Raw genomic sequence first — 24,087 nt, forward strand, 5'->3', positions numbered from 1 at the left:
TAACATTGCTTTTCAAGGAAAATGATAAAATAGAGCAAATAGAGAACAAAATTATACTTGAAGTGGCTACTAAAGTTAGGGACACTGTTCATTTTGATTGATGGAAGCGCAGGTGTTTCTAGAAAATAATAGTGTAAATTCAGCTTGTTGATGTTGGAAAACTAGTAAATACATTTAATTTGTCTGACAGCAGGTAGTACTGTACGCTCATGCTGGCAGCGTGCATTAAGGTCAGTAAATGTCAGTATTAGAATATTGTTAACAGTAATTATAGTTGTACAGCCTTGCCCTGGACACTGTGTACCACTCAGCTTTACATTTGATCAAGTTATCATTATGTATTGTATTTAACACCAAAATGCCCATCTTTGTGCGTCCAAACATTTTCTCACGGGCTGTTTTTATTTCCAAATCTGTTCTGGGAATTCTTCCTGCATATTTATGTATGTCTTGAAACCTCAGCTTAAATGATTTCTCTTTCAGGACTTAATACAGATGTTGGTCCCAAAAGTCTTGACTGCAGAGGCTTTATATACGGTACATAAACATTAAATTGGTAGAATGACCTTTTGGCTCCTAAAGCCTTGCAAACAAAATGATAAGCATCAGTTCCCACTATTACATCGCCTGGTTTATGGTCCGTCTACTTCTGTGTACTACAGTCTCTAATAATGAATTGCAAATAAGGACATGAGGGCACTGTGCCAGACCATTTACGTACATGAAAGGGCAAAAACACTCTGCTGTTACTATTTCCATTGCGTCTTTTATCGTTGACATCAGGGTTTTGAAAAGAACAATCACTTTTTTATTTAAATAAATGAGCTAAACTAGATGTTTTCTTATTGAATTCAAATACAACCAACTTTCAGTCCTTTCAAATTTAGTTCCACTTTGTGGATACATGAAGAGATTCAGGAATTCAGTCATTTAAGACAAGGCAGTACCCAGAAAGAGGGCAGGGCATGTCACATGAAAATATGAAAACGTCATTTGTGCCTCTATCATCCCTCTCCGCCCATCTGTCATCTCAGGCTCCAGAGGTTTAGCAGGTTATCTTTCTGAACACAGCAATCACAATTAATCCCCTGCAAAGCAGCGCACAATCCTATAAACTTCATTGTATGGTTTTGTTTTGACAGGACGTTCAACATTAAAACCCAAATTCAGTTCAGTGGATAGTGCACATTTTTCTATCCATCTTTTAATATATTGGTTTGCTTTTGTAAGGCTGACCCACAAATAATCTATTGTTTGTTTTGTTTTGTTTGTTTTGTTTACCTCCAGCTGTTGTGTTCAGTGATGCTGTTTAAGCTTATGATTTATATTAGTCGGCATTTTGCAATCAAATAAAATGTGTCTGTTTGCTGTATTTCAGTTTGATCATACAATATATTTTCAAATCCCTCTGGACGACTGGCAATGCTGGATCATTCTGTAATATACCATCCTTTTTCTAAGCTGTAAGGAATTAGAAAAATAAATCTCAATTGTTACGCAAGATGATGAAAATGTCACCATAACAGCCTCACCATATTTATGGGCTTCTACCTTAAATTACAGTAAGTGTTTACTTAGTAGGTGTGATAGAGACAATAGTTTCAACAGTGACATCCATCTACTTAAAATGTGTGCAACTTTTATGACAGCGGGGGCAACAAAAATGTGATTGTCTGATTCAAGGGCCACATTATCACCAATAATGTCAGCATTAAAAATAATGACCCATTTTGTAGATTTTTCTTTAATCTTTTGTGTTTTTGTTCTTGTTCTTGTTTTTTTTTTTTTTTTTTAGGTCCTTTTTGAGTAATATTTTTGTTGTATTTTGTGTTTTTGGAGTCATTTTGTAAAGTTTTCTCTAGTTTTGTGTATTATTTATGTTATTTTGTGTTTTTTTTTTTTGTCCATTTGTGTATTTAGTAGTTGTTTTTTTTTTTCTAATAGTCTTGTTTGTTTTTGGAGTAAATATTGTGTATTTTTGCTGTTTTGGATATTTTTCTGTCATTCTGTGTTTTTTGTGCATTGACTTTGGTGGTCGGCCCATCTCAGTTACACAGGATGAAAAGCAGGGGACACCCTTCAGAAGTTACCAGTCCATCACAGGCAGTGTTGTGCTGGTCACTGAAAAAACTTAACTAGTTACCATTTCTAGTTAATACTTCATACACAGACTAACTCAGTTCCTATTTCGATTACTTACACTTAAAAGTAATGCGTTACTGGAAAAAGGAACTTTTAAGTTACTTAGAATTGAACAATATATATATATTTTTGGTCATCTGTGTCCGTACAGCTTCATATCAGTGCTGTATCAGAAAATAATCCACTGTTGATCAACTGTGCGGTGGAGGAATAGTGGTTAAGGAAGCTGGCTTGTAATCAGAGGGTCAGTGGTTTGAATCCCTACTACCCCTACTGCGTATTCCAAGTGCAGATTATGCTGTTGTATATGCTTTTAAAAATGAATATGGAAAAAAAATCACAACATTTTCTGAGCTACACAATGCATATGACATGGTATCAGGCTATCGAGCTGCTGAAAGCAGTGACTCCACAGTAGCGACAGGCTGCTTATTTTTAACAACATACCATACACTAGCTTTGCTGATCTGTCCCTGGATAACAGTCACAGTCTGTTCAAATCATCCAGCCACTGTTATTTCGGTGCAGAGGCTTCCCTCACGTCCAGTCACCAGTGTGTCCACCAATGCAGCGTTAGCTTAGAGCGTCACCAATGCATGTATCGTTTGGAGGCAGATTGGTAAAATAATGCGCATATTTCCACTCTGAGAGGCTCGTCATGCTCTCGCATTGACTCGCCATGATTTGGGCATGTTATAGTAAACAAAAACACAAAGACAACCCTTCTTGCTGGGCGAGTGAGACGAGGTGTTTATTTTTGAATGGCGTAGTATCCTCCGCCCACGCTACTTATAGTAGTTGGGACTACCTGCGGCGGACAAATAACTTTCACCAAACAGTCAGGATGGGCGTAATGAGATTAGGCTTCTGAGGAACAACGCGAGGGGCGTGTATCCCATAGTGAGACATTTCACTCGTATTACTCAGAGAACCGGGGGTTATGTAAATAACCTGAAGTTTTAGGCTAAAATAAAACTTTAAATCTGTAGCATTTTACATGACCTTGTAGCATTCATACAATGGCCTGAAAAAAATGTGTTGCAGCCCAATAGTTAAGAACCTCTGATTCAAAGGGCCATATGTCAATAATCTCATGAGTTAATTTATTATTATTGTCTAGGGCTGGGTGATAGGGACCAAAATCTATATCTTAATATTTTTATCTCAAAATGTCGATATATAAGATATTCATCTCAATATTTTTAACGGAATAAAGTCAGACCAGGAAGACAATTCTGGGTTTAATTTGCTGATGAAGAATGCCACACAGGCACGTTTATTAACAAACAGCTGCACAATATGTGCCACTTAAGTCTTTTTCTCCTCTAAGAGACAGCACGTGTGAGTGAGTTCTGGAGTATGGCTTGTTTAGGGGATGATCTGGGTTAGGACTCAATCAGTTGTCCATCTGACTGTGATTTTCATGCTGTTCTGAGAAGTAGTGAAAGCAGCGACTCTTAAAACAAGTATTTTAATACAAAATAAGCTATAAAAATAAAAATATGTTAAAATGGTAAAAGACACCATTTGTACTCTATGAATAATATTAAATACTTGTATCATGTGATTTGTCCTGTGTGATTGTATGAATAAAAACAAGTCCAAAAATATAGATATATCTTGATGTAGGCGATATTGTCATTTTCTATATCGCCAAAATAGAAAACTCAATATATCTTGAATCACGATATATTGTCCAGCTCTATTGTTAATTAGATTATACTTGCACTAAATTGTGTTTCTTTTCTGTCTTTTGTAGTGAAGAAAGCCAAACTCCAGGGACCACCAGGTGAGTATTTTCTCAAAACTTTGTGTTAAAGTTAATACATATGCAAACTACGTGTTCACATTTATTATCTTCCAGTACATGTTGGTAAATAAACTCATTAATCGTGTAATCCACTTGAAACCCAAACAGTGAATTTGTTTTTCTATGTTTTTTTAATAGATGCCTGATACATTGTTTTTCGTACCTCTCATATACAGTATGTTACTCACTTAAAATGTGACAAGTCATTGAATGCTAGGGTGAGGTTTGCATTATGTAATCCCGGCTGTGCACAGGTGAGCTTAGATCAGTAGCTGTTAAATCCAAATCCCCACCCTCGCTCCACCTTAGCAAAGCCCTTTGGTGTTCAGACTCACATTTAGGTTTTTAGGTCTTGAGACGTTTCTGACCAAAGCAAATAAGCTGTGCTGAAAAGTCAGCGTGCTGGTGACGTTTCAATATTGGCTTTTGTCTCTTCTGTTTAGTTACTCTCTTGTGCCATGGACAATGGATTTTGATCTCACGGCTTTACAGGCGTTCTCAAAGAGAACATACAAAACAAAGGACACCTGTCCTCGGGCAAACATTAGAGATTACTTAGATAAGACAGTCATCTATGCAAAGTGAAATATAAACATCAGTCTCTACTCTACAGGTTAAAGATGAACACTCAGCTGAACAGTAGTTATAAAGGCTTACTGCTATTTGCTTATTTACATTCTCACATTACTAACAATAAAGCAGCATTTCTCAATCTTACCTCCATAGAAATGATTCATATAGTCATAGTGTATCATTTCATTAACACATTCTAAGTCGAATACTACAACACATTAGCCTCTTGATTTTGCCGTGCAGCTCTAGCAGTTGGTCGAGCCAGAACAAACAAAAAATTGACCATTCATCAAGCACCGGTAATGTTAACCTCAAGTTAGGGTTGAGGAATTTATACGCTTTTTGTTTTGTTTTTTTTTAGAAATCTGCCATTGTTATAAAATTCAGAAACATGATTTTTTTTTCTTAAATTGAATGAAAATAACTTGGTGGTAACTTTACACCCTTGGGAAGCTCAATGTCAAGTGACATCTCAGCCAGGTGGACACTAGGGTGTGGTTTCACGATATATCGCCGGGTGCAGATTTTAAATAGATTTTTTAATTTAAAAAATAAATTATCTTTTTTTATTTAAAAAAAAAAATTTAATAATAATAATGTATATATTGATTTTTTTTAATTAATATTTTTGTGTATTTGTGCAATATTTCAGTGGTTACAATGCTTTCAATGTGTTGCAATGGTTACTTGATTTTATGATGGCAGTGTGCAATGCTTGCAATATTAATGTATGCACAGTAATTTTATTTTTATATAATCTGTTCAGATCAGTGTTTAAACTGATAGGATTTTTTTTTTTCTTCTTATTTTTGTGCATTATCAGTAACTCAGGTGTTTTATCCTTAATGTTCTTACTTACAGTTGTTGCAATGCCGTCATTATGTTGTCATGGTTACTTTGAGACTTCTACACAGTAGTTTCAGTGAAAAAAAACTTGTTGCATTTTGTTTTATGATGGCAGTGTGTAACACTGCATTTTCTTTTTTTCAGTGAAAATGTGCAAATACACTAATAATAAATAATAAATAGGATGTTTTGAAGCAAGTAGTTTTGACTCAATTTGTCCTCTGAATGATCAGTATCTTCTGATGAACATATACAGCAAGTTGATTTTTTATCTCTACGTTTAATTTTGATATTAATTGAGTAGATATGGCGATATCGTGATATATCACAATAATATGATATCGTGACCCAAGTATCGTGATACATATTGTATTGCAACATCCTTGCCAATACTCACCCGAGAACACAGTGAGGTAGAATTGTGCATTTCTTTTGCAGTCACATCTTGAGAATATTGGTGAGTAGTATGCTACGTGTTACACTTTTCCTGGCAATTGTTCGCCCAAGCTAAATGATGTATTCTGCATTCTACTTTTTGTATACATATGCTTAGTTTTTCTTTAGCAAATGGCCACAAGCAGTCAAATGCCTGAATTTTCTGTTTCCTATTATGTGTGAAGCACAGGGAGGGGCAGGCTTAGTGGGATCTGATCCTTCTTCTGTTTGAGTTTAAGGAATCAACAAAGTATCCTTTGTTCTTACTTACCCAGGACATAGCGCCGTGCGTCTGAAAAGCAGGTTTTGCAGAGTTTGTTTAGTTTTATGGTTGCATTTTAAAGTGACCTTACTTTTCAGTCTTAGACAATTCTGTTGATGTGGAACTGAAAGTGAGCTAGAATGGTCAATGGTCACATTCCACTGGCTGCCACAGGAAACTGATAACAATTTTGTATTTCTGGATTGGCTTGTGCATGTGTATTCTCACTAGAAACCCCCTCCTCTTAGCTTTATATCTTGTTACATTATTAGTGAGGATGCAGGAGGCATTTTTTCTTCCATTGTTCGCTAACTACCGATTTAGACAATTAAGCTATCAAAACACTCGGAAAGTTCCCGAGATTTATGCTTGAACTTTTGAGTTATTACATTTTTTGTGAAGCTGCATTGACTTTTCATCTCCAATCCCATTTTTAGAGTGGACAGCTGGTTAAGTTACAGTGGAACTGCTCCAGTTTTTTACCTGAAAATCTTGGCAAACAAATTAAAAACCATTCAACCTGTAATATCTGTAATACTGTTCAGCTAATACGTTTTCAACCCTTTTCAACCTTTTAAACCTTTTCAACCTTATTGCTCATGTTAGCTATGCCTAGTTTAATGTTTAGCTAATGCTAGGTTAATGCTAATGTTAGGTTAAAGCTAATGCTAGGCTAGGGCTAGGTTATTGCTAATGCCCAGTTAGTGCTAAGACTATTGTTAGGTTAATGCTAGCTATTGTTAATGCTAATTTAGGATAATGCCAGGTAATGGTAATTAAGGATAATGGTGCTAGTTAATACTAATGCTAACTATTGCTAGTTAATGTTAATGCTAACTAATGTTAATGCGAGGGTTAAGGACTTCGCTGTCTGCTGCACAAATATTTAATAATGTAGAAAATTAAATAAACAAATAAAAATGTTTTTAAAAAAAACAAGAAACGAGGGCGACCGTGGCTCAGGTGGTAGTGGGTTGTCTTCTGATCGAGAGGTTGGGGTTTCGATCCCAGTACCTGACTATGTGTCGAAGTGTCCTTGGGCAAGACACTGAACCCTAAGTTGCTCCCAGTGGTCGACTAGTGCCTTGCATGGCAGTCCTGTACCACTGGTGTGTGAATGGACAGAAACCATCCTATTGATCTGTTGACGCCATTGATCTGACTTAATGCAGCAACATAGTCTGTCAATCAGTCAGCACCATTTGAAGATGATCTACTGACCATCATCCAGCAGGTCTGACCTCCTGACTAGCGCTGTGGCGCCACACTCGTATCTGTGAACATTGTGCCATCACTGCATAAATTACACATCTGATCAGCTGATTCTGCCTGATGCTCCTTCCATCAACGCCACACCAGAGTTTGACGGTCAAAACATCACTGAAGCGGTGCGTCCATAGCGTGCACAGCATCCTCTCTCCACCGCAGCGTCACCAGACTCCTCACGCACCGCCGCGGGTGTGCAGCTTTTTCTCTCCCTCACACACACTTTACTCACACTTTAATTTCTCATTCAGTGGCTGTTAATATTTGTTTTATATGAATTATTTTCTCATACTAGAAAGGTTAACTGGAGCCTTTTTTTCTATATCCAATGTGTTTTGTGTGGATCTCTGCGTGTGTGTTTGCACCTGCTTGTCAGTCGTACTATTTTCCTGTGCTAAAACAATCACTGCAGTTGCAGATTTGATGAATTGCATTGCGCCGACTGCATTAATTTATTTGCATGTCCTCCTCTCATTTTTTTGCTCCCTTGTGAGCTCCGCCTGCTGATTCCCTGGGGTTTGTACATCTTATTAGCACGTGGAGTGACGTTTGCGCACTTTTTAATACCCCTAAACCTTTAGTGAATCTGCCCGAGTGTCTATGAAATAGTACTATATAAAATCCAATGCATTATTATTATTATTGGCAGTGGTCTAGGTCCAGTTTTTGTCGCTTGTCTGCACATTCTTACTTTGTTAGGTTTTCCCAGCAGTTACAGCTGCTTCCTGCACAGATTGTATCAGTCATGTAGTGGACAGTGACTGCTGTAATGGGCCTACAGCCACTAAGTGGCTCTTATCTAATCCATGCATCCTCTTTCCTTATCTCTTCTCTGCTATTCACGGGAGCAAGCCCAAGTGTGGCACAAGGCAAGGACTATCTAATTAGAGACAGGCTTGAGCATCCCCCAGGCTCCTTTATAATAATGCCTGTGTTTTGTTGCTATTGTCCTCTGGAGACACTAATTAGGTTTGTGTCCTGTCAGTCTTGCATTTTGTAGGCAGACGGCATCACATTAAAGTGGTTAAAACGGGAGCTTTTTAGTTCGGAACCCAAGTGTCTTTATTTATGTTGCTTGTCAGTGGAGTGTTTGTACGACTCCAGCTGTGCAAACTATTGACCGTCTCATCGTGTCAGGAGTGGAGCTTTCTTATCAGGCTGCTGTGTCAGAGGTGGGCACAATGTAAATGTTTTGGTATGTTGCCAGGGTAACAGGGAAAATCTTTGTTTAGTGTGGTCAAATGATCAGCCTATAAAGGAACAGCTGATGATTTGCTTTTGTTTCCCATCGAGTAAAGGCTACTATTGTGTACAGGCATTGTGGCCAAAATCAGGAGTTGTTGGTGTATGTTGTACTGCTTTCAGGATAATTAAATCGTTATATATTACAAGAATGATTTTATGATTGAATATAATATTTAGCTCTAGTAAATACCACAATTCCAAAAAAAACTAGGCGTTTTTTGTTTGATATAAACCTATGTTGTTACAAACAGAAACAGGGACAGTTTAACAAACTCCTTCTTCCTCTCTGTGAGCATACTTATCAAAGGCTTGATGGCTGAAGTTTTTTGTACCTGTTTCTGTTCATCAAAGTGAGATCATTTTTATTTATTTTTTTAAGTGGAAACACCATAGTAATACTAGATGGGGAGCTTTCACATTTTGACGAGGAAAAAACAACACTAAGCACTACAGTCTTTGGACCTATCTATCTGCATTTGGAGATTCAGCTCACAAGTGGCTCCTCAGATTATTATTTTATTATATATAATCTAAAAAAAAATCACATAAAAAACATTAATTTTATTTATTTACATTAAAATTCAAAAGATCTAGTTAATTAACTTTTTGATATCAAAATCAGGACAAAATTCCAGTTAAAGTCTCATAATCTACTGCTTTTCATACCGTTTTACATTGGTCTCAGAAGCACAACAAGATAGTATTTGCAGTGTATTGCTCCAAAAGCATCCATCGTCCTCAATGTCAGCGGCCTAAAAATTTGCTCTCTTGAGATCCCCTCAGAAGAGGCTGTTTCGGAGTGTGCTTCCGGTAATGCAAATGAGCTGCGTAGAATGTAGAATGTCTCCATGTTACCCACAGAGTAGTTAGTGAGGGAGGAGCTAACCTTGCTGTGGCTGGAGCAGAGATAGGGTCTCAAGGAGGAGTTATTCTGCTTATGACATCACAAATGGACCAAACTCAAACTCGCCTGTCGAAGCACATATTTCATAAAATGTAGAGTCGGCAAGGGATGGAGGAACCTTACATTTTCACTTTTGGAGCCTCGTAATAATGCTATAGCGACACATGTTATTGTTGGATAACCATTAAAAAGTAAAATGTGTAATATGGATCTTTTAATGTCACTGCTAGATGGACTGACCTCAGAAGTCTTTGTTGGTTGTTTTTTGTGATGCGAAATGTTAAGACGGCTCAGTCCACACTCTGCTCTGGAACTGTCCCATTATAATAGAATGTGTGCAAACTTTGCTGTGTCTTCTTTCACTCATTCCCCTCACCTTTCACTTGTACTTTCTGTCTATCTACCTCATTCTCTTTCTCTAGTCCTCCTTGCCATTGCACAGTGCACAGAACTGTGTGTTTGTAGCCCCTCCCCTCTCCACTCCTCATTGGACTTTTACAGACAGAACCACACATATTGACCAACCGCTTGTGGATGGAAAACTCAACAGATTCAGCTCCTAATTAGGAGTCAACTCCCATCATTCACTTCCGTCTTTACCGCAAACGTTTTTGTCTTCTCTCCCCAACCACTTCATGATCTGGTGCACTTTTTGTGTAATCACGTGCGCACCACCTTTGTGCACCTCTGATTATACTAAAAAAAAAAAAAAAAACTGATGCTAACTTACACTTCTGGTAGCATTTTTAAAATAGCTTCAATTAAAAACATGCAAATGTATCTATTATTTTAAAAGGAATTAATGTTTTTTGATTTGACACTTTTTAAAAGCTACTTCTGCGATAACAGTCATTTCAATCTGAATTTAATTATCAAACGTGACCCCCTCATACACTACATGTTTACCACAGGAGGAGTGTGTTGTTGAGACAACTGCCAGTCACACATGACCAGTCACACTACTGGAGCTTAGCTGAGCAAATAATCAGGCACGTGTTGATGCACTGTCGTCCCACAGCAGGAAATGAAAAAGCACTGGTGCTTATGCACAAGTCATCTAATCCCCCCCACCCCCACTCATCCCCGCCCTGCGCTGACAGCTGGGGCAGACGGTGGCTGTTGTGACTCCTCTGTCTATCAGATGTCTATGAGCGAGGCCAGCTGATGCAGCTCAGTGGGTGTGAAAGCAGGAGACTGACAGATAGACATTGGAGTCCATACCTCTGCAGAGCTCCTGCTGTGATTGCTGTGTCCTGCACAGTCACTTGTTGTTCACATTTATTGCAGTGATTGCTTTGAACAGGAACATTTAAATCAGCACCTTAATCCAGATCTTTGACCCATTGCATTATTTGGATTATCTGCACAGACACCTTTATCTCAACTTGCACCCTTTACAGGAAATTTAGTATGATGACAGAAAGACTTGTTGTTTCTGTTTGTTTCACACTTTGCTTGTATTTGTAGGATGATAATGGATTTGAATAGGGATTAACAGGGTCAGTTTTTGTTTGTTTTGCCTGTCCTGTCCCTGCCTGACTTGACATACGGTAGTTTGGTCGGCATTAGTGTGCTTTCACTCAGTAGTATTTATGTTGTGTGTTTTCCCCAGCACAATATTGTATCTCAAATCAGATAAGACTCAGGAAATCACTGCTTTCATTTTTCTTCAATGGTGTGTTTTCTTTACCACTTTAAATCTTTGTTTTTGTTTCAGATAAGTTCAACACCTACGTAACTCTCAAGGTTCAAAATGTTAAGAGCACAACAATCACTGTGCGTGGAGAGCAGCCCTGCTGGGAACAAGATTTCATGTTGTAAGTTTTCTGAACTCTTTTTTATCAAACGAGTGTCCTGTTCAATCCATTCTAAAAGGTACGATGTTTGACAGCTGATGTTTATGTCTTCCGTTTTTTTTTTTTTCTGGACAGTAAAAGGTCTCTATGGTGACGAGAGAGCAGACTATGACATACACGCATACTGTACGTGTGTGTCATTGTTTGTCTTTTGTGAACTCAGTTCCGTCATCGTCGGTGTTTGTTTTTTCCAGACCTTTGTCCTGCTCTTCATTAATGAGGTGCCAGCTGGGTATGACCAGACATAAAGCACAATATTTCATCAGCAAACATTCAGCACCAACTGTTGCAAGGAATTCCATTGATTAGTTTTCTAAAAGGAAGAAATGTAAGGTGAAAATATTTGTTGCTAATCTGACTTAATAATGAATGCACTTGTAAAAGTGCATTCTCTTTTCTCTTTTCTCACCCTGCTTTGGCAAACGGGTTGCAATTGTGGGATTAATATACTGTAGTTAACACAATAGAAACAATTGTCTTTTTAATTCTCTGAATAATTCATCATTTCTGTTGTTCGAATCAAACCAAATAATTCTCAATGTCATTTCTATTAACTTGATGAATAGTTCAACAGATGTTGAAAAGACTTGATGTGGTAAGTCATTTTCAGACAGGGATTTCCACACAAGATACATTGGCAGCACGGTTTTATTCCCCAAGGGGGTCCAGTTTACCGGTTTCCTGACCCGATAAGGATCAATGATCAATCGGTCATTAATTAACAAATATTCCAGCCCTTACTGGGTTACAGATTTTTTTTATTTTTTTGTCCTGCATTAAACACAGCCCGTTACACTGTCCGTGTACTTCTTAGGCCATTAACAGTGTTTGAACAAAATATTATTGGACAAGCAGATAATGACTCAGCCCTTAATAACAGCAGGATACATGATCAAATTACCTCCAAGCATTTACTTAATTATCCCGAGCCTGGGCACCGCCTAACAAAACGCTGTTTCCAGGATATAAGGCCCCACTGTTAGTATCGTACTGTTAAAACAACTAACATGGCTTTTTCCAATCCTCATACTGTATATAGGACAGACTTCACAGTCTGTGGGGTTATGCTGCTGGCCCTTTGAGCAGCAGTATATCACATAATAATAATAATAATAATAATATGTTGCTTGCTTAAAAGTTGAATTTCCATGTGTTATGTTGAAACATCAGTCACCAATCCCTGACTGTCTCCTACATTTTTTAAATCACCCTGAGCAGCATTGCAATGCATTTATTTGGTAATTTATGTTACCCACATGTATTTGTAAGTACACATTAAAAGTTACCTGCAGCTTTGTATGACAGAGGGGAACATGTTGATAGAATGAGAAGTTATTTTGTAAAAAGTTGTACATTAAAAGAAGGAGTTGTGAAATAGACCAGATCACCTCTAGTCATTTTAGGTCATTCTTCAGACTCACTAACTCATTTCAGTTTAATCGAATTTTACATTTACATGATTGTAAAGTATGTTTTACATGACCACATTAAAAACTGAAGCCTTTTATTGAAATTTGAGGCCGCAAATCCTTGTTGTCGTAATTTATTCAAACTGATTCAGTAGGCCATTATCTGTGCACCTGGACACACTGGATACTCAACAGTCCTCCTCTTCCACTCTCCTTTTTCAATTATTTGCTGTCTTTGATTATCATTCCTCTCATCCCTCTTTTGTTCAGTCTGACCATAGAAAAAATGCAACAGAGCACTATGCAAATGCACTCATCATGCAGCCTTTTTTAAAAAGTAATATACCCTTTGCTTAATGTTTTCTAGCTGTTGTGGGTTTTCTAGTATAGCCTGTCCCATGACTCAAAAGGCCTTCAATGGTTTTTTGGCAAATGTTTGTCAAGCAAGGCCAAATTTAACCAAGCGGGTCAAACATTTGCTAAAATTTGAATTTAATTGAAATAAAGGATGAATTGAATTTAAGGATGTCCCGATCGGATCGGATCAGTGCCAGTTCTTGTAAGATTTCATAGATAGAAATGGGTAATCTTTAAGAACAAAATTCAACAACCAATGTAATTAAAAACCTTCAATATTAAATAGCTATCAATGAAAGTTTGGATGAACTACGGCCGGGCCTGCGGAACGTTTCCTCGCCGAATAGCACGTACCACATTTCTGAGAATTCAGTCAAATGACTCGGTTCCACTGAGTAAAAAAAGGTCTCTGAGAGGCTCTTGACATCCACTCATAGAATATGGAAATTGCCGAAAAAAGGGCCCCTCGGGCCCCTAATCGAATTGTGCGAGGCATAATCGTAATCTATGTTGAATTACCATTGAAACGATATACCACACGACTATGTTCCCATAAATTTCAAAATTACTGGTAATGGGGGGTCCCATTTCAAAAAAAGGGCTCTGTGCGTCTCATCATATTAATTCATTGAGTATTCATACCAAACTGCATTCCGATCTAACAAGAACTAACGGAGGAGTAGTCATTTAAAAAATGACCCGTCGTAATATTTGACTAGAAAATAAATGAGAAATCGATTTTCGGTTTTTTTTTTCCTTTTGGGGTCCTAAATCTAAAATCGGGCTGGGAGCATCGATGTGTACACATCCATAGATTATACCTACCAGAGGAGTAGCGATTTTAACTAGTGTAGACAAGAAGAAGAAGAAGAAGAAGAACAAGAACAAAGTGAGTGGTATTTTGAGTTCGGTAGCCCGGCCTAATAAAAAGTAAAAACAAAGATTTGAAATTGAGCCCTTTAGAATGCCGTGTTATTAGTCTGAAGCAATCTGTTCTAATAATGTTATTTACTTTATTTTTCAGTGAGATCAATCGCCTGGACCTGGGACTTATTGTTGAGGTGTGGAACAAAGGCCTCATCTGGGACACCATGGTTGGAACCACCTGGATTCCTCTGAAGTGTATTCGACATTCGGAGGAGGTTAGAAGTTCACAGAAGCCCACAGAAACATGTATAAACCAAATATAAACCCACACAGACGATGCAATAACACATTTAGGCCCAATAAACACATAAATAAAGCACTATCGATAGAATATTGTAAATGGCTTTGGAATAAAATGATAAATAAATAATAGATATTCCTGTTTATTTGTAGGAGGGATCAGGTGACTGGCTTTATCTGGATGCAGAGGTTCTGATGAAAGCAGATGAAATCTATGGCACCAAGAATCCGACGCCTCATCGAGTCCTGCTGGATACACGCTTCGAGCTGCCTTTCGGTGAGAAACTGCATCCTCAGCACAGACTTAGAGATTCTTAAACAGTCTAAGAACCTAATTGTAAGGTTCTTATGTGAAACATTTTAGCTCTGCATTTGCACTTCCATCTCTCGACTGCAGTGTGTAGGCTGTAGACGTCCTTTAGTGATTGTGCTTATCCAGGGTCAAATCAAACGTTGACCCTTTGAGTTACACAAAGGTCAAGAATGTTTATTCTGGTAAGAAGTCAGCAGCGGTCGATTTCTGAGATTGCATAGCCTGGAGCAATGTAGCAGAAGTTGGTGACATATTGTAAACTGGTGTCCTTTTGTCTTATGCAATCCTTTCGTGCCCAGTATTCTTCTCAGATAGAACATTAGGTTACAAACAAGCACGAGTCATTGGTCACGTCTTTACAAATAATTAATAAATGGGTTCATATTTATTCAACTCATTGTTTAAAGTGTTGGAAATGCAAAACAACAAAAACTATTAAAAAAAAAATTAACAGTCATCTAATAAAAAAAATAATATTAAATGCCCTTAAAGTTTAACTTCACCCTAAAACCACTATTTTCTGCTTTATATGATTAGGTATGAATTAATGTAGTTTATTGATCTAATCCTACTCTTCACATTTTAGTCAAAGTATTTAAATTTAACATTTTTAGTTGTAAAATTTCAGCAATTTAATTTTGCTATTGGTTGAGATTAGATTGTTTTTTTGGCTCCCAGTGTGGCTCAGATTACATCAGTGATGTCTTTTTGGATCAGTGACGTCATTAACAGTCACTGTTGGCCCCGCCCCTCCTATAAAAGATTGGAGGAGGGGCTAGGTTTCCTCTTCTTGCACCCCTCAGTGAGTACTGATTGACAGCTTTATGGGGCTGCTGTGACTGGGCGTGTCTTAACTACTCCAGGAGCAACGCCCATAATCAAGGCTTTTTTTTTAAAATTTCCCCCTAGTGGCAGTTAGGCAAAAACATTGAGTAGAATCTACACTAAAAATGAGCGTATGTCAAAAATCTACTCAAAAATAAATTTCCGACTTATAAAACTGTGTGGAGCTCACCCGCACGCATTTTTCCTTTTATAAATCACAGCCTAGCTAGAAGTTGGCACATGAGAATTCACTTCATATGCCCCCCTCGACACACCAACATTCTACCATAAATGGTCAATGCAAAGAAGTTCATCAATGGTTTCTGCACTTAAATGAGCTGCTGACCAATGGGATTCAGCGATCGTAACAAGGAAAAAGGAATTTCAGAACAAGAAAGAGATGCATGTGAGAAATGAAGGCCAGAAAAAAAAAGTGTTTTTTTTGTGGTCACAGTAATTACATAAATAAATGAAAACGTAGTTATTTACAGCAGTCGTCCCTGCCGTGCGTCAGGATACATCGACATGATGCCACCGATGCTACAAGTTTGTCCGATTGTGTTAACTACTTTTCTTCACTGTTATCTTTTTTTCTGTAATTTTCCTTTGTTTTTGTTTGTGGAAAAAAACCACTTGTTTATAGTAGATTAAGCTAAACCCTCCAGGGTTGGGGTCAATTACATTCGATTGCAATGCAGTTACAATCACAGCGACCAGCATTTCTTCCAATTACAATTAAATCACAATTATTTTTTTATCCTCAGAAAGTCATCAATGACTAATGTTCAATTACAATTAATCACAATTACTGAATCTGAAGAAAATAATATAATAAAAGTTAACCTTCCTCTTGTGTTAGCTTTCTGTTAGCATCTCTTATGATAACCGGTCCTAAATCAGCTGTAAAATACACTAAAAACAATTATCTATCATCTAATTTCTTCCCTATCTATTGGTTTACTTCCTAATCAATGAAAATACAGGTTTTAATATTTTTGTGTGAGCGTCTGAGCCCTTTTTGTGTCAGTATACCCCTAGATTTAAATTATTTTAAAATGGTAAAATGTGGGAAAGCTTGATAAGAAACAAATGTTAATTATTGTTAACTATGTTTGTGTAGAACTGTACATAGAACTGTAACATGGTTCCCTAGGTTTGTTCATTTACAAAGTCACTTCTCTGAACTCGATTGAAATTTAATTACGATTATAAAAACAACAGATTTTAAAAATTGTAATTACAGTTGCACCATATTTTTTTATTAATTATCAATTACAATTGTAATTGACCCCAACCCTGGTATGATTTGTTAATGATAACGAGGAGTCTATCTGCTCTTTGTACACGTAATCCAAGCAGCTGATCACATACAGTAATTATTTGAACAATGAATAGTGAGGAGAGCTTTAAACTGAGTGCCAGTTGAGATTTGAAGGTAAAATACCTTCTGTTTCCTCTCCCCACTGTGTAGTCAACACTGTGTAGGCCTCTTCCTCTGGTTCAGGAATAGACCTTTAATGGTTGCTGGAGCCCATCGTGACACTCTGACACCAAAGCCATTCAGTTGAGCCCTGGGTGGGGGTGTCTGTGAAGCTGGGGTCTTTTTGTTTGTTGCCTTTTCATGTCCATCTGCCTGCTGTGCGTAGCAGATTCATCTGTACAATAGGGTCTATATGTAGCATACCTTTACCTTTTTTGTTACCCAACAGAGAACTTAGTCCATCTCAGGGTATTTGAGTGCATCCGATAAACAGTATTTCTAACATGTGATAGGTTTACATGCTGTCTTGATTGAGAAATCTTATTTGAATTATTTAGTTTACATTTGCTTAGAAATCAATTTGTAAATTAGATTTTTTTTTTTGCCATTTAGTTTTTCAAAACATTTTTTTTAAGTTTTACTAATGAAAACAAGTGGTTTTGCACATTTTTATATTGTGTGTAAAACATGTCTTGTTGTAATTGTTGAGCTCCTATGCAGGCCATCTTAATAATAATGCTAATAATTTGTTCCCTTGTGTAAGTGTTCATTTACTTTATAATTATAAATAGTGCAATTACATAACCCATATAGCAATCTTTTTTTATTTAATCTGGGACACTCCTAATGAACTATCCTACTATCCTTCTATCCTATCCTATTTGCTCCTCTGTTCACTAACCCCAACCAGTCGAAGCGGATGGCTGCCACCTCTGAACCCGGTTCCGCTGGAGATTTCTTCCAATACAAAAGAGGGAGTTTTTTCTTCCCACTGTCGCTAAATGCTTGGGTTCTTTCTTTTTTACTATGGACTTTATATTTTGTTCAGCACTTTGAGATGACTGTTGTATTTTGCGCTATATAAATAAAGTTGAATTGAATTGAATCTTTTTTTATTTAGATGGCAAATACTAAATAATATGTGGTAAAATAAAATAAGCAAAGATCCAGGGCAGCAACACTGAATATTTTCTCTTCCAGACAGCTGTCCCTTTGCATCTTGCAGCTTCAGTGACATCCACATGATATGAAAGTCTTTATGCTTCAACCTATAGAAATTAGGGATGTCCCGATACAACTTTTTTCACTTTTGATATCATACCACCATTGCAGCCTTGCATTTTGGGCGATACCGATATTGATCTGATACGATATCAGCACAAATCATACATACTGTACTTTTATTACTTATTTTGTAGTGTGGAATGTTAGAAAAGACTTGATCAAGTGATGTTACTCAAACAGAGAACAGTGGTCAGCAACAGTAGGTTACTTTGTTGGAGTGTGAACCACAGTCATCTATGGATAGAAGTGCTGGAGCGAAAATTTTTTTATCGGAGCACTCATATCGGTGATTTTAGATGCAGTCCGATTTTGGCTGATATCGAACCGATATCCGATATCAATATCGGATCGGGACACCTCTAATAGAAATCATGAACTTTTGCAAATTTAAGAAGCATTAATATATGCTGGAAAGCGATCTTTGATTTATATATTTTATTGTATATCTTGTTTTAGACATCCCAGATGATGAGGCACAGTATTGGACTGGCAAACTTGAACGGATCAACACCATGGGAATCCATGATGAGGTAAAGCTTGGTTTGCTCAAGTTTTAATCTGAACAAAGGGAAATGTATCCTGCTTGTTTTTAAACTGTTATATTAAATGTGATAAGTGTGGAAAAATTAATTGTAATTGAAGCTGTTTGTCAAATCTTTTTCTCACTTTCTTTAGGATGACATTCAGAATGGTCCACTGCCCTTTGTAGCCTCCCAATGCTGTAAGTGCACTTATGCAAATGTTGGCCTCTAGATGGAGCCTGATATCCATCCTCTACACTGTAGGCCTTTGCTTTATTTGGTTTCCTTTCATGACACACCTGCAGAGTAGTAAAAATAGTAAATCCAGTTGTAACTGAGAGGTCGGCTGTTTAAGGTTTTCTCTGTTGCTTTTTTTTTTGTTTCCCAACTTCAGGATCACTTTTGTTTTCTGATAGTTTTTCTAACACATTTGACTTACCTCTCACTCTCATTAACATCTGCACTTTCACCAGGCAACTATTTCGGATGGGCCGACCCACTGAGTATGTAGCACACTTTGATGACATTCTCTGCCCTCAGCCAAACCTCGGTTCCCTCTGCATGTCATTCTTGCCCCACATTCCCCTATTAACATGTAATTCATCAAGCCTTTTACTATAACATTACTTTATCAACTCCTCTAATAACATCACATGTGGTCTATTTACTTACCATCTTGTCCCTACTTTTTCCTTATTCTCGCTAATGTGCAGTGTAAAATTGAGATTTACATTTTTGTACACACATTTTCCATCTTTGAAAATCTTAGATAATTGATCAAATTCTGAATTTTGCTTTCTAAGGGGCTGTTCAATGCAAACCTTTATATAGATTACATTTCATTTGAAAATGTAGCTTTCAAAATATGATGAATATATAAATATTAGCATACTCAAAGTAAAAAAAACATCAGATCATTAAGCACATTTTTAAAGTTATTATTTTCATTTACAAACAATACCTCAATATGGCTGTTCTGTTATCTTTAAGAAAAGACTGGCATGGTAGGTTGGTTGAATAAGAAAATTATTTTTCATCTTAGGATGTGTAAGGTTTTAAATTTCTTTATACTATTCTATGAGTTTTATTCCGTATACGTCATGCTCACTGAATTCATCACTTTGAAAGACTCCACATCAACAGAAATGTTTTATAATATTGTAGAACAGTTCTGTTAAATTTCACTTCAGTGTTACAAATTAGGGGCTCTAAATCTTTAAGTGATTTATTGTGGATCATAATCAGGCAGTGAATGCCTTCAAGACATCAGTATTTATTCAGGTTTTGCTAATTAATGGATTATTTTTCATATTATCAAACTGTAACCATTGGATTTCCATCTAGTCGCTACTATAGACAATAGTAATATAATGATATAGACAGCACTGGTATGGGATTTTTACATTCTCTCCCCAAGGGTGGAGTTAACTTTCACCATTAAAGTGTTATAAAACACTGAAGAAAATGTACCTTGCTACTGCTTTTTGGCTAGCTTCACCAGTTCCACATAATGTACAGGTTGGTGGCAGTTTGTGGAAATGGCAGTCATTCCAACATCTTCCCTGCCGTTCGACAAAAGGCAAAGTTATACATGATTTTACTCATCACTTGTATTGCATTCTTATTACTTTTGCAACCTCTAATTCCTCCCTTCCTACTTTATTTTTTGTGGTAATCACTGCAATACTGTTTTAATGTAGCACTTTAGGATTTTAGTTTGAAAAGTGCTTCACAAATGAAATTATTACATGTATTATTAATAAAAGATGAGTCATGTTTTGTTTTTAAATTGCATGGTGTTTGTATCCCTTCAAGCCTAACATATGCCATCTTCAGCTTGACTGCCACTCCTAATATTTTGTCCAAATGAAAATTCCTGCCAAGCTGCCCCTTTTGCATTAGTGTGATTAGTCAAAGACCATTTTAAAACTTGCTGCCAGTAAAAAGGTAAACTATGCCCTGAAAAAGTCTTGTTGTTTCCTGCTGTAGCCTTAGATGACCAGGACAGTGCTGTGGATGACCGAGATAGTGACTATCGCAGTGAGACCAGTAACAGTTTGCCTCCACGGTACCACACAACAGCTCAGCCCAACTCGTCCATGCACCAGTATCCATTGGGTCCTCGTGTTCAGCACCAGGCAGACTGCTGCACGGACTCCATCCATAGCTTTGACTTGGACTACAAAGACCAGAGAGGAAGCAGGTAGTATAGAAAGCCATACACTTTTTTTTTTTTAAATGCAGCACTCAATTTTAAAGCTCTTATACAATGTAATTACATGATTTATTTTTATGTATTCATTCGAAAAAGTTACAAGAAAAAAAATACAGAACAGCACCAGTGTTTAACAGTCTAACAGCTTCAGGAAAAAAAAACTGTTCCTTGCTCTTGTGGTCCTACTTTTGTTGAGGCGCAGCAATTTTCCTGAGGAGTGGGGGTACTGTGGTCGTGTGCAGGGTGGCCAGGGTCCTTCATGAGACTTTTGTGTGGCATTGACCAATCTGTGGAGACAACTTCTTTGCCACAGAGCAGCTTCCATGTCATGCAGAGCGCACAGGACGCTCTCCATCACACATCTGTAGAATGAGGTCAGGACTGAGTCCCCCAGCCCTCTTTACTTGGCTGTTAGTGTTGGCCCTCCAGGTGAAGTTGTCGCTAATTTAAGCTGGAGACCACTTCCCTTCTGATTTATTTAATTTTGGCATTAAAAATAAGTTATCTGATTAAAGTGTAGCTTGATGCTATGTCAAGATTTTCCGTGTTAGGTAAATCTTACAGTCATCATTTGTAGGAAGATAATCATCATATGAAAGGGAATTGATTTGAGGTCACCACCTCCTATAAAAGGAGGACACGGACAGACGTGCACCCTTCAAACACCTCTTTTCCTCTCAGCTATCTCAGGTTCTTTTGCCAGCTTAACTGTCCACAGGCGGATTCTCCTTATTCTAGTCGACGGACACTGGCACAACTAGCGCCTGCTCTTTACCACAACAGGTCGCGAAATAGATAAAACACAGCTCTTACCTTGCTTTGCTTGGTAGGTGCTGTCCTTCACTGCCGAAAAGGTAGTGAACCTCAGGCCTCAGCTACGGTTGACAGCTCCTTCCAACACTATTGCTCCTGGACACGTTGGTCCCCAGCAGCTCTTTCACTCCGGTGTTAGCCCCGCTGCACGCTCCTTGCCGCAAGGCCGGTGCGTTGACCTCAGCACACTTTGCTGTCGTCTCGGTCCTACTGCCCTCGGCACCTACGGGCCCGTGCGTGCGTCGGTCCTGCCTCTGGTCTCTCACAAAAGTGTGTAGGCCGGCTCCAGCTCCAGATACTACTACCGCCTCAAAAACCAACGCTGTCTCAGACGGTCCAGCACACGTTGGCCTGCATCCCTGCTCGCACCTGTGCTTGCTGCCTCATGGTAGCGCAAGCTAGCCACCTGCTCTCCTAACTACGTCACGTGGTGATGGAAGATAAGGCTTCTCTCACCGAGGGAGCGGTTTTCAACCCTTATTGTATAGGACAAATAGACTAGTTGTTAATCTGGTGTACTCGTCATTGAGTGATTGAGCACCACTAAGGCCGCTTCAAATCCGTCTGCACTGCCTGATGGAGATCTGATCTGCAAATACAAGAGCAAAAAAGCAAATACTCACTGTTGATGTTGCTTTTAGTATTGAGAGCCTGTTTATCTGGGTGTGAAAGCTTTTACATGGGGCAATCCCTCTGTCACACACCGGATGGGACTCAGTGGCAGATATGTGCTTTTCATCAGCGATTAAGAACATTCCCTAACAAACATACGATGGTGGTGTTAGCACTCATTTAATATAGACACAAACGTAGATTAAGGACTGCAAGTCAACTGGATCTTGACTATGCCTTTGATGATTTACAAAGATGTGAAGGGACTGGAGTTAATGCAATCAGGGGGGACATATTAACACAAGTTTTGGGGGTAGGACAGTTCCATAACATCAGCCTGATGTGCTGATGTGTAGCGATGTGAACTGTCCAAGATGGGATGAAGTTGGGTGTGTGGAGCCAAATATATACCCATTCGGCAACATTCACCACACTCGCCGCATACTGTATTGTGACTAGTCGACCCACAATGGCGCGTAGCAGGTCACACCCACTTACTTGACGGAGCGTCACAGACCCTGACATGTTGCCACTGACCCATTCTATTTTTCTTACCTCAACTATAAATACTCAGAAATTTAGATTCTTAGTGTTTGGAATGTGTCTGAGCTCTGTGTAACCCCAGCATTATTTAATTAGTTATTTTGGTTGAATCCCTCAATTCTTGAAAATTTTGCTGTAATACCGTCTTTTAGGATTTGGAAGATTTTAGATAAGCATGCAATTCATTCATGTCAGTGCCATTATTACTTTTTCCAGTTGTTAAGGCTAATCTTTCTTTTGTTGGACTTTTTATGGTTGCAAGGTGCTATTAATTATTTTAAGTGTACCCAAACTGCTATTCAACCTATGTTAGAATGTGTTGGATAATATTTATTTACATGATCCTTAATGATAAGGTGGTATGCACAAATATTTCCCCTACAAATAATCAAGTTGTTTGAGTATTAAGTTTAAAGTCACATAAAAGGTGAAAATGTATAAAATCAATAATCTCAGGTGGTATGCAAAAAAAGGGGGGGAAAGATCTGTAGGTTCGTTTCCTATATTTTTAGTCTCACTGATGACTGATGAGTTTTTGTTCATACTTGCTTTGCTTTTTCATAAATGTTGAATGAAATATATGTATTTTTCTTTTGCATGAAACTGTCATACTACTTAACTTCTTATTTGTTTTTGCATTTGTTTTCTTTTTCCTCCTCTCTGGCCTCATTTCCATCCCTTTCCTTGCAATAAACATAACATTTTACCCAAACCAAAAAAGATCCTTAAACCATAAAGGAAGAGTCAGAATTATACCTGTTGACTCTGGCATGGGGGTTGAAGACTGGGAAAACAGATACAAAAGACACAGCAAGCCTCAGCTTAGTGACTTCTTAGACCAGGAGGAAGATAATGTTATCTTCCGGATTGGAAGGCCCTATCCTGATTCATTGCACACCCCTCATGAAACGTCAAAACATCTCTCTGCCCCTTACCTTGAAGGGTATGATACTATTGATCGACGACGGAGGAAAAGGATTATAGACCCGCGAGGGTTACTGAGTTCAGAGCCAGACAATCCAAGAATGAAAACAAGCCCATCGGACCTTGCACTTCTCCATGAGAAGAGAGGGGAACTGTTTATGCGCCATGTGGCTGAAATGCAGGAGGAAGAGGAACGCATTACTACATGCCTCAAGCCCTATAAGAATGGACTCCTTTATAAGACAAAAATGTGGGCTAAAAATGAACTGGATAGCACTTTGGAACATTATGTTGCTTACAAAAAGCAGCAAGATGCTAGACTGAAGACTCGGTTTGAGTTTGATTTAGAGAGTTCTCAGAGTCTGCACTACCCCTTAGGAACAGATGAGGATATTAGTGACATCACCTTAATGGCTGAAGACTGTTTCACAGATAATCATTGCAGAGATCAGTATTCTTTCTCCTATGAAGGACACCGAGAGAATTTGCTAAGCTTTCGGGAGA

At 38.0% G+C, this 24,087-nt stretch overlaps 1 protein-coding gene across 2 annotated transcripts in view; it reads left to right on the forward strand.

Annotated features, from left to right (window-relative positions):
• The window catches only part of unc13bb (unc-13 homolog Bb (C. elegans)), a 91,548-nt gene that overhangs the window by 15,064 nt on the left and 52,397 nt on the right, over positions 1–24,087 (forward strand). For both annotated transcript variants that reach the window (XM_028463654.1, XM_028463655.1), the window contains exons 2-8: positions 3,902–3,931; positions 11,201–11,300; positions 14,130–14,247; positions 14,426–14,549; positions 18,412–18,485; positions 18,631–18,676; positions 20,466–20,679. In XM_028463654.1, the coding sequence (XP_028319455.1) occupies positions 3,902–3,931; positions 11,201–11,300; positions 14,130–14,247; positions 14,426–14,549; positions 18,412–18,485; positions 18,631–18,676; positions 20,466–20,679 (706 nt within the window). The remainder of the gene's footprint in view (positions 1–3,901; positions 3,932–11,200; positions 11,301–14,129; positions 14,248–14,425; positions 14,550–18,411; positions 18,486–18,630; positions 18,677–20,465; positions 20,680–24,087) is intronic.

Source organism: Gouania willdenowi, chromosome 12 (genome assembly GCF_900634775.1).
Source record: "Gouania willdenowi chromosome 12, fGouWil2.1, whole genome shotgun sequence".
NCBI lineage: Eukaryota > Metazoa > Chordata > Actinopteri > Blenniiformes > Gobiesocidae > Gouania > Gouania willdenowi.